Here is a 12,315-nt window from a genome sequence, read left to right as displayed (position 1 = left end):
TTTCGGTAAATTCTTTGCTTTCAACATGCTACGCACCATGTTCATAATCGTCCGATTTTTTCTCTTAGCAACACCATTTTTCTGAGGCGTATAAGGTGGTACAACCTCACGCACTATACCCTCGTCATCACAATAACTCCTAAATTCACCCGAAGTAAATTCGCCTCCACCGTCGGTTTTGAGAATTTTGAGTTTGTGACCTCTTTGTCGCTCAACCATGGATTTGAACCGTTTGAACACTTCAAACACCTCATCCTTCCTCCTAATGAGATAAATCCATAGCTTCCTACTAAAATCATCAATAAACGTGACGAAGTATCGGTTGCCTCCATACGAATTGACTTGCATTGGTCCGCATACATCGGAATACACCACCTCAAGGTGATGCTTGGTCCTATGACCCGCATCCTTGCTGAAATTACTCTTGTGTTGCTTCCCTTGCACACACTCATCACATATTTCAGATGGAATATTAATCCGTGGCAGCCCGGACACCATACCGTGCCTATGTAACCCGTCGAGGTCTCGAAAGTTGAGATGACCGAGACGGTAGTGCCATAACCATTCTTCACGACTTGCAGCAGTAGCTAAGCACCTATGCTCCATAACTTTCAACTCAATCTTGAAAGTTCTATTGGCAGCCATAGGAGCCTTAAGGATCAAAACATCGTTTTGGTCCAAAACACGCAAAACCTTGTTTTCCATGCGAATCGTGTAATTCCTTTCAAGCAATTGGCCAATACTTAAAGATTACATTTGATTCCAAGAATATACAATACATCTTTGATCAAGGAATGACCACCATCCCTTCTCATGATTAAAACATCACCGACACCGTCAGCCGCTAAAGTCGTGTTATCTGCGAATCTCACTCTACTTCGCGTGGCTTGATTGATCTTCACGAACCAATCCTTTCTACCAGTCATATGAGTCGAACAACCAAAATCCAAGTACCACTCATCACTACCTTGAACTCCATCTCGAACCGTTACCAATGCGTTTTTCTCCGAACGCGTTTTCTGCACTTTTTCGGTACTGCAGTAGTTGTTGTCCAACAACTTTCTACTGTTGTCCATGCCATTATTCTCCTCCGTAATCACCACAAGAAGCGTATTTTCATCATCCGTTTCTTGCCTAGCTACCTTAGCCTCATCCGCATCATTTTCCTTGCGTTTTAAGCGACATTCTCTCGAAAAATGCCCAAACCTTTGACAGTTATAACACTTCATGGAACTTTTGTCGAGTGGTTTGTAGGCGCTTTGATTATCCTCTTTGGAGCTTCCTTCACCCTTTAGCCCCTTTTAATTTTGTGGATCTTTTCCACCAAAATTCTGGAAATTATTCTTACTTCTAGAAGACCATTTTCCTTTCGATCTCTTGTTCTTTTCATTTAAACGAGCTTGCAAAGCCACTTCCGCTTTCGCCTTATCGTTTCCTCTTTCATCCATCCTTTGTTCATGAGCTTCCAATGAGCTTTGAAGCTCATCTTTGGTCATAGTCTTGAGGTCCTTCGATTCTTCAATCGCAACCACAATGTTATCGAACCTAGGTGTTAAAGAACGCAACACTTTCGATACAATATTCTGCTCCGGAACAGCTTCACCGCAAGACTTCATTTGATTCACCAAACGCGTAACACGCGTCACATAATCATTGACCGTTTCCTTTTCTTCCATTTGAAGTAACTCGAATTGACGTTTGTGAGTTTGTAACCTCACAACCTTCGCTTTGTCTGCCCCTGCATAAGCCTTCTCAAGAATCCCCAAGCTTGCTTTGCCGAGTCACAATCGCCAACTTTCTCAAAGTTGTCACTATCGACGCAAGAATGTATCAAGAAGAGAGCTTTGTAGTCTTTCTTCTTCTCTTCTTTGTGAGTAGGTTGCTGGGCTGCAGTAGCCTCTTCAACAAGAGGAGTAACACCGGTGGTAATCACATTAAGCACATCTTGATAACCGAACAAGACTTTCATTTGCTTGCACCATTTGTCGTAGTTCTTCGAATCAAGAATTGGAAGGTTGGTGGGTATTTTATCGTTTGAAAAGGACATGATTGCAGCGGAATAAGATCAGAACCAGGTTCTGATACCAAATGTTGGAACAAGATCAAACTTGTTCAAGGTGAATCAATGATGGGAGTTGTTATTTTGGTGGTAGAAAGGTTAATTGAGGAAGATGATGAAAATAGAGAAAATAAGAAAAATTGAGATGAGAATATTGAATGGCATTATCTGAAGTCATTAACCACAAATATTACAACTGAGGTCTATTTATAGTGTACAAACCACTAAACAAACAGACTAAAAAAGCATCCAAAACTGCCTAATAAAACAAAACTGTTTTTCTGTTTTGGTTTCAGGAAATTGCTATTTCTGCAGCAAACAAGAAATCTTCCAAAATAGTTTCTCAAATAAACTATTCTACAAAAACACTTCAAAAACCAATTACATTGCATTTGATTTATTCTAATCATCCAACAATTTTCTTCGGAAATGAGACTATATTTGCATAAAATTTTCCATTTGGATGTAAATTCATTGCCGATTTGAATGAGTTTCAAACTTATACATGAATGCTAAATGTTGAAACTATGGTTCTTGATTGCACTCGCACAAGTTAAATCAATCACTTTGATTCCATATATTTAGGCATTGCACATTATTATTCAATCAATATTGCACATTTATATAAGCTGTCAATTTGGTGTTCAACGCCTTTGAATCAATCACAACAACAATAATAGTTTCATAATTACATAATTGTAACTCTCATAACCTTTGAATCAAACATGATATAATTTGAAACTAAAACAAACTCAGTTACTTGAAAAGGAAGTTAACTTGGAAATACTAACTCGGATTAACTAACTCTCTTAAATTATTTTTATTATGTAAATATAATCATTTATTAGTTTTTAATATTTTGCGTTCCTCGTCTAGTATCCTAGAACCGCTAGTATGCCAACATGTTTATCTTATAGCCAATCAATCATAAGCTTGTTCTAATGTAAGTTGAACTCGCCTTATTTCAAACTCGATATGATAGAAATCGGTTCGATTCAAATTCCAATTTATATATATTAGGTTGGTTCGTGAATTAAACAAGTACTCCCTCCGTTCCATATTATAAGCAAATTTCAACTTTTTAGATTCATTAAATAATTAATGTATCTGGTCGATTATATAGACCAGATACATTAATTATTTAATAAATTTAAAAATGTAAAATTTGCTTATAATATGGGACGGATGAAGTATAATCTATATATAATAAATTAAACGTGAAGTGACAGATGGATTATAAGACACATTAATATTTTTAATTCATTTGTATTATATCATCATATTATTTTATATAATATCTCCTTAAATTCATTTTTAAAATGTCAAATACATTAGTCATTTTCTATTAAAGTTCACGAGTTCAATTTTTTATAAAAATAAAAAAATATAATATTTATTTTCTATTGGAAACCCGAGTTCAACTCTTCACAAGAACAAAAATATTTGTGAATCCACACTAAAATCAAAATGTTATTTTCTTTAAAACATAAAAAAAACACTATTATAATATATTAAAATATAATATATTAAATATTTTTAATTTTAAAGTAGTTATACCCAAAAATATATTAATCTAACTTAGATAAATATATTATTTTCATAAATTTTCTAGAATAATATTTATATATTTCAATAATTATTATATTTAATATTTTTTTAATATTATGTCTTTTAAATAATTTTAATTTACTTCAATTTTAAAAAAATTTAAAGATATAATAGTTTTTCATCATTTCATTTACAACAAACAATAGATAAGAAGTCGGTAATTGATTTTAACGTTAGATCACATTGCAAAAACTTAAAAATAATATATATATATATATATATATATATATATATATATATATATATATATATATATATATATGTATATATATATTTGTAAATTTTATAAAGTAATTGAAGTTTTTGTTTGATAATAATTGTAAATAAATTTTTTATTTTATTTTAGGTTACAAATAAATACATATATTTAATAATTTAAAATTAGGACTTAAATAGTCTTTTGGTCCCTATAAATTAACGAATTTTTAATTTTGATCCTTATAATTTATTTATTTTGGTTTGAGTCTTTATATCTCACTTTTGTGTTGGTTTTAGTCTCTAAAAGTAAAATTTGCAGGAAAATCCGAAGGAAATTTGCAGATTTTTCTACGGATTTTGACTTTATGGACTAAAATCAACCCAAAAGTGAGATATAAGGATTCAAACAAAAAAATAAAAATTACAAGAACCAAAATCAAAAACTCGCTAATTTTCATGCACCAACCGATTATTTTAGCCTAAAATTAAATATCTGAATCTAAGATAAGTTTCAAAAAAGACATGAGAATCATAACAAAATAAAAAACCACCTTATAATCATTTAAATTGCAAAATTAAATTACGGATGTGACTCTGAATTCACAAAAGTATTTTTCCTTCCAAATAAAATGTATTTTTTATATTTGATTAATCCATATCACTGTCTTAATTATAATTTATTATAAAATATTATAATATAAAATTAATAATTATATTTTATCAAAATAAACTTTTAACATATTAAAAATTCAATAAAAATAAATAAATAAATTTTTAATCGCGCATCACGCATGTCTTAATCTAGTTATACATAATTCAAGTTCAACTAGTTTATTCTTTGAGTTTAATTTTGAACTCAAATTCAACTCATTTGATTTATACATCAATTTCAACGAATTAACTATCGAAATGAATCTCAAATAATTTTCTAATTGATTTGGTTCATTAACATCATTAAACAGAGCGTGCGCAAATCCATATATAGATGTATGAGTGTATATATGCGCACATGTGACGACTTATCACCTAAAATCATAAAGGAGTAAGTTAACAAGTTTGTGTGGATGCAAGTTCGCGCTCTAACCACCTAAATCATGTAGGAGTAAGTTAACCAACGTATACTTTTAAAAAATATCACTTTAATGATTGAGTAATAATGTAATTTATTTATTTTGTTTTAATTCTTAATTTATCTTTGTTTTCATTAACAATATATTTATTTGTTTATTTTTCTAAGTACCTTAAATAGCTGTGCCCAACCCATAACCCAAGTATCATGTCAAGTCAAAAATGAGTATCATATCATACATAAAATTTCTTTAGCTTCTCACCTTATACAAGAGTCAAGTCAAATGAATATGCATAGTTAGCTTAGATCACTATATATTTTCAAATTTGAATAACTAGATTAATTAATTTAATTAGTATGAAACTTGAGATCAGATCTTAGATTCGATCATCACAAAGATACTATTGGCAAATAATGGAAAATGGAAAATGAAAAATGAAAACGATTTTTCCCCGTAGGTATAACGTGTGCGTGCGTGCTTGGGAAGAATCAATTATATACTATATGCCAAAATTTGTATTCATTCAAATTTTTGATGGAACATAAGACATTCAACATAATTGGTGCCTGTTTGGACGGCAGAATGCAGAGAATCTGCAATACTAGCCTCCCTCAGTTGCATCCAAACTCAAAAAGTCCAAAAACCTAGTAAAAGTTAGTAAAATAATATTAATCATTGAAAGTTTAAGATTTAAAACATTATTAAAATTCTTAAACTCATGAATCACGATGTTGGAGCATGACAACACTTATGTTGTATTGTGAGATGTTATGGGTTCAAGTTCCCATGATTTTTTTTCTTCTTATAGATACTGTATTACTAGAGTTAATTTTGCATTAGACATTGAATGTGAATATTATTTTTAATTCAAGTTTGAACTTTAACTTTTAGTATTGGAAAAGTTCAATACCCCACGGAAAAACAATCAGAAAACCTAGGAAAACACCAATAAAAAAATCAAATTGCTAAAAACCTCATTACAAAGGTATAAAACTACATCTCAATCCATCAGAACCACCATCAATAAATTGGAACTCACCAAAAGAAAAACATAAAATCATGAACTAACGCTACACGAAAAATTCCTTTTACCTCGGTTAAAAAAATGAATTTTATCTCGGTTTTATAGGCAATGTAATAAATGGTGACATGAAAAGTGTGTCACATTACCCCTCGATTGGACATCGATTGACGGGTAATGTTTAAGGGTTATGAGCTTGATCCCCAACGAAACCTTTTTGAAAATTTTAAATTACGAAAACACATTTCTCCTCAGTTTTGTAATTTAATTGACAACTAAACATATATTTGAAGAACAACTTACACAGTAAGGATTTTCGAGAATCCTGTAAATCATAATTCATCTTCCATTCTTTAATGGTTAAAACCTATTCAATATTTTAAGTTATTCATTCAACATTTCCTTTTCTACTAATTCATTCTTAAAAGTATAAAATTTGATGTTTTTCAAAATGAACAAGTATGGAAGAAAGTTGAACGAAAATTAGAAGCATTTGAGAAATTTTAACCATTATAGAATGCTCGAAAACATTGATTAGTGTAAGATGTCTTTCAAATAAGAGATAATTTTTCATACTATTATTTTCATTTTGGCAAGTATCGAACGAGAGTCCTAAACATATATCATCTTCGTAATGATGATGATTTGTGTCTAAGACTCTCGTTATTTAAGAATCTTCGTTAGGATTTTGTCTGTGTTGTTTTTAGACAAGTGAATATTCGAACTCCACATATCTTTATCTTGAGAGCGAGTAAGACCTTGAAGAACACATAAAAAGTTATCAACAACTAAAGTTCCTAAGAGAAAGAAGGGTTTACTCCAGTAGAAAATAGACCGAACTCCACCACCCTAGAAACTAAGTCGCTACGCCCCTCAACCATAAGCAAAAAGAGAAAAGGAGCTAAAATGTACCCATTATAAGAAAAAACACATCTTACCTCAGACACGAAGTGAATTGTACCTCGGTTACCCCAAACAAGGTAACGAATTGTGAAATGAAAAATTGCCACTTTACCCCTCGATTTTGAATTAAATTAGTGGAAAAGCGTTGAACTTGTAATGGGTTTGATCCTTAGCAATTGCATGTTCGTTTTTTTAAAATGCGCCACTTTATCTTTCGATTATTTCTATAACTTAGGGGATATATATATATATATATATATATATATATATATATATATATATATATATATATATATATATATATATATATATATATATATATATATATATATATATATATATATATATATATTATGTTTTATTAATATACAAAGTTACTTATTTAACATTTTTTATCGTTTCAATCTACAAGTACAAATGTTTGACAAATTCTGAATTTGAAACATCTTCATTACTGTTCAAATCATCTTCATCGCTATAAATTTGGGGTGATAAATACTGGTATTTTGCTCCATTTGAACCTTGTGGAAGAACAAATGTTGGGTATTGCATGCATTTGTTTCTGATATAAAATATAAAAATGATTAGATAAATAAATTAAATTTGTAGTTACATGATCAAAGATTATGTTAGAAAACCAACCTTGAACCCGATTTTTTTTTCTACTATTGTAATCCATCACAAAGATCTCTGGCAAAGTAAATACATTCTCACCAACCATATATTAAATACACTTAATTTTTTTCTACTCTTGCAATCTATCATAGTGATACTTTTACTCATGTAAAATCTCATGACGCTCGGATTGGACGTAGAGGGTTTCACAACAACGTTTGGGTTTCACGTCAATGTTAAGGTTTCACAACATAACATGCTAGATATACATGGGTGGTCTTCTTGTTTTGATTAGACGTAGAGGGTTTCTTGTGGATTGATGTGTTAATAATATCTTGAGAGATGTTACTTTATAAATGAACGACAAAGATATGTTGAGAGAAAACTGAATTATTTTTTCCTCAGTTTTATAATAAATTGAGGTCTAATATTATTTCTTTTTAAATAAAAAATAAACTAAAATAGAGACGTATCACCTCGGTTACTAAATAAACCTAAGTAATATAAGTAACTTTGTATATTAATAAAACATGAAATATATTCAAAATATAACAATGTTTCCTTTTACAAATTAAACATTGACAATAGGTAGAACAACAACAACAGCAACAATAACAACAACAAAAAAATATTATGTGAGATGGATAGCAGAAAAATGATTTATTAGAATTGAGTGTTAGAAGAACAATAACACATAAATAAAGAATTTTTATGTCTTGATATCCATTCCAAAGAATGATGTTTACAAGTATGGAGTGATTGGATATATGAGTTAAGTTTAGGGAAAATTTTAGTGAACGGGTCCTTTTATAGTTAAATATGGGTAGCATACTCCTCAGTTATTAAGAAAATATATGAAATATATTATTTAATAATTAAATAAAAACTAAAATAAAAATAAAGGCTCCATTTTTAAATAAATAAAAGCAAAACATGTTGCTGATGGGATTCGAAACATGTACGCTGAACTAGTTTATCCCTAGGTTTATTATGAAACTGACGGAATAAATTATTATTTTTAGAAAGAAAAATAAAACATGGCGCAAACATGTATTATACCTCGGCTTTTTGTTACATGATACAAAATTATTGTTATAAAATATATTATTTGTAGTAGTGAACCTTGTTTCGAACCTATTTGGATGGTAATCTCCTGGTTAGGAAGCCATTAACCAAAACTTTCATATTTACAGAAAACACACAAGCTCTCATCCAAGACATTCTCTTCTCATTAAACTCAAACTCGATATGCATGTAATCTAGAAAACTTCAACTAAGTGAATGATAAGCCTTTTCAAAATCCACCTTAAAAATAAATCAAGCTTTCTTTGATCTTTTAGCCAAGTTAATCACCTCGTTCATTGCCACCACTCCATCAACCATCATTCTACCTTTAAGAAAAGTTGATTGATTAGGTAAAATAAGCTTATCCATCACCAACCCAAGTCTAGCAACCAACAATTTAGCCATCAACTTATATAAAAATTCCACCAGAAAAATTAGCCTAAAATCTCCCAACTAAAGAGACTTAACCATAAGGATTAGAGTCACAAAATAAAAGGAAAACTATGAGGTAGAGATGTAAAACGATGAAACTGATCAAACATAATCCTTCTATCTTCCTTAAATAAATTCCAAAACCTTTTCAAAAAGGAGAAATTAAAACCATCCAAACCTATGATTTCGTTACCCTCACACTGAGATACACCATAGTCTAAATCTTAGAGACTAAAGGATATAGTTAGAGAAAAATTATCTTCCTTTTGAAAAAGAATGGAAAACAACATTATCAAGAAGGAATCTAGCAATATTCAGCTCTTTAAAAAGATTAGTGAAATACCTAGTAACCTTTTGCCTAATTTAAGACACCCCTTGAATCCAACCATATTCAACCTTTAGTATTAAAACATTATTTTTCAACGTCTACTTTTAATAAAGGCATGGAAATAACAAGAATTAGTTTCACCTTCCTTAAGTCACTTAGCTCTGGACCTTTGAAACAATTGATAATTTTGAATCCTTAACAATGACCAAATATTCAGAATTGCTCCAGTTCTAACCACAATTTTCAATCAATTAAAACCCTATGATCAACTAGAGAATCCAAATTATCCACCACCTCTTTTAAGGAATCGATGTGAAAATCAAGATTTCTAAACAACGGTTTATTCCAAACTTTCAAGGCTAATTTGAGAGCTTTTATTTTCTCCAACAAAACAAAAAATTTCCATCTTTGGATCTCAATAACCGTCTAGGAAGAGATAACTAACTCAGAAAGATTCTCATGAGACAACCAATGATTATTAAATCTAAAAGGTCTAGGACCCCACACTTGATTGACATACTTAAGAATAATAGGAAAGTGTTCAGAAACATCTCTAGGAATGTCCCAATGAGATATCTAACCCCAATGGTCCTACCACTCATTTGACGCCAGGATCCAATCAAACATACTAGTTTTCTTATCATTGGAATGCATGTGCTAGAGTCCTAGGCGCTACACACACAATGCATGCGCCAGATGCATGGGCGCACACACTAAAGCACACATGCATGCGCCAAGAGGCAATGACGCCTAGGTGCAAACCCATTGGGAGCATGTGCTAACTCCAATGGCATCTCCTCTCTAAGTCAATTGGGTGTGTCAGTTCAACTTACGCATCCGTTAGAAAGGTGGTTATTTTTGTATATTTTTTGAAATTTTGATTATTTTAATATTTTATTTGAAAATGTTGATTATTTAAAAAAAATCCATTTATTTTCATCTATTCTTTTATTATCACCCAATAAAAATATTCTATGAAGTCATATGTTCACAATTAATATCTTCTCTCTTTCCATCAGCTTTGTTTTCATACTTTTCGTCTAATGAAAATAATCATATTTAATACTCTCCCGTAAAAATAATTATATTTGATGCGTGTGTAAGATATTAAATATGATATATATATATATATATATATATATATATATATATATATATATATATATATATATATATATATATATATATATATATATATATATATATATATATATATATATATATATATATATAAATCTTATATAATAAAAACACATAAATAGTGTATGTAAAAAGTAATTATTATAGAGATCGGAGGAATAATAGTGTAACTAATTAATTATATGGGAGATGACTTAACTAATGACGTATAATAAGCTATGTTTTTCCCACCACATTATATATATATATATATATATATGCCATACACAATTCTAATGTTCCCCAACAACTTGAAACAACGGTTTTCACACATCAAAGATAACTTCAAATCAAATTCACCAAAAAAATCTGAAATTTCAAGAAATTAGACATCCAACAACATCATGTCGAATTGGTCATCTGAAAATGCCAAGAATGCTTATCTTCAAACTGTTAAAATGGTAAGCAAAGAAAGAACATCTATATCATTATGTTCTTTGAAATTTGAATCTGTTTCTAGTCTTCAAAATTCCACAATATCCACAATTTGAATCTAAAACTTTTTTGCAATTTTTAGATCTTATCTTAATTTAATTTTGCAGGCCAAAAGTGGTAAAGAACCCGATGTAGCCGAGTTCATATCAGCTATTGCGGCCGGAAAGAATGCAAAACTCATGGTTGTAGCTGGTGCGAGTGTAACAGATTCTGTCATACTCGCGCTGACTTCAGCTGCTCAACAAACACACGGCCGTGTGGTGTGCATCTCATGTGACCAAACTGAAAGCCGAGTTGATAAAGAATGTGTTGAGTTTGTTGTAGGAGATGCTAAAAGCCTTCTCTTAAGTGCTTACAAAGGAGCTGATTTTGTTCTTGTAGATTGTGACATGAGTAATGCAAGAGAAGTTTTTCTAGCAGCATATAAAGGTGCCAACAAAGATGGAGCACTTGTGGTAGGGTTTAATGTTAGGCATAGGGCTTTAAGATGGAGACACTTGAAGGCAACATATTTGCCTATTGGAGAGGGGTTGCTTGTGACCAAAATTGATCTTAATATGAAGAAAGATAATGATATGGTTGTTGAAAGGAACAAGAAGAGTCATTGGATTGTTCAAGTAGATAATTGCACCGGAGAGGAACATATATTTAAGGTCACTTCTCCATGTAAGAAAGTAGATATTGAAGTTTGAGGTGTGAATTATTGATACATGATGGTGAGAACATACTCTTTAACATGTTTTATATATTGTTAGATCAAATTTTTGTAGAGTTAAATGAAATTTATCTAATGATTTAAGAGTATGTTTGATGTAGATTAGAAGAATATATATTTCTAGTAGGAGGACCTATGTATGCAACAACATATAATGCTTTGTATCTTTGGGTTTACTCGCTTGTTTGTTAGTGTGATATGTACTGTACAAAAATTGGCTTGTAAATGTAGGTTGTTTAAGCAAGAAGATAACAATATTATGCAACTTACGGCAAGCATTTTTATTTGTATATGCTATTTATATTCCATACATCTCATTCGTTGTATGTTATTTTTTATCAAAAGATAAATATTCTGTTATTGAAAGTCTAAATAAGATTTATAGTTGGTATAATAGAATTTCATAGGTTTGCTCAATTCTAGACCTCATTTAGAATAGATATAGAAAATGAAAAATGATATTCAATAATATATTATTTTTTAAAAAAATATAAAAACTTATTTTTTTTAATTTTTTTATTATCTAATGTTTATTAACCAATTTCATAATTTTTTTAATCAACTTCATACCTTGCATTACCAACTTTTGTGATTATTCAAAATTATTTTTAATATTTGAACGTTTATTAATCAATTTCATAGTTTCATTAACCAACTTTTTACTTTTCATTAACAAACTTTGATTTA

The 12,315-nt window shown here is 30.2% G+C and overlaps 2 protein-coding genes across 2 annotated transcripts; one reads left to right on the top strand and one right to left on the bottom strand.

Moving 5' to 3' along the window:
- Nucleotides 1-743: 743 nt before the first annotated feature.
- On the bottom strand, nucleotides 744-1,229 carry LOC127104720 (uncharacterized). The gene has a single exon (XM_051041886.1). The coding sequence runs from the start codon at nucleotides 1,227-1,229 to the stop codon at nucleotides 744-746; it is 486 nt and encodes a 161-aa protein (XP_050897843.1).
- Nucleotides 1,230-10,729: 9,500 nt separating this feature from the next.
- On the top strand, nucleotides 10,730-11,895 carry LOC127107553 (uncharacterized). Its single transcript, XM_051044842.1, has 2 exons — nucleotides 10,730-10,879; nucleotides 11,021-11,895. The coding sequence occupies exons 1-2, from the start codon at nucleotides 10,823-10,825 to the stop codon at nucleotides 11,603-11,605; spliced, it is 642 nt and encodes a 213-aa protein (XP_050900799.1). The 5' UTR covers nucleotides 10,730-10,822; the 3' UTR covers nucleotides 11,606-11,895.
- The last annotated feature ends 420 nt before the right edge of the window (nucleotides 11,896-12,315 follow it).

This window comes from Lathyrus oleraceus, chromosome 7 (genome assembly GCF_024323335.1).
Source record: "Lathyrus oleraceus cultivar Zhongwan6 chromosome 7, CAAS_Psat_ZW6_1.0, whole genome shotgun sequence".
Lineage (NCBI taxonomy): Eukaryota > Viridiplantae > Streptophyta > Magnoliopsida > Fabales > Fabaceae > Lathyrus > Lathyrus oleraceus.
Note: the sequence above shows the minus strand (reverse complement) of the source record. Positions and strands in the feature narration are given on the sequence as shown.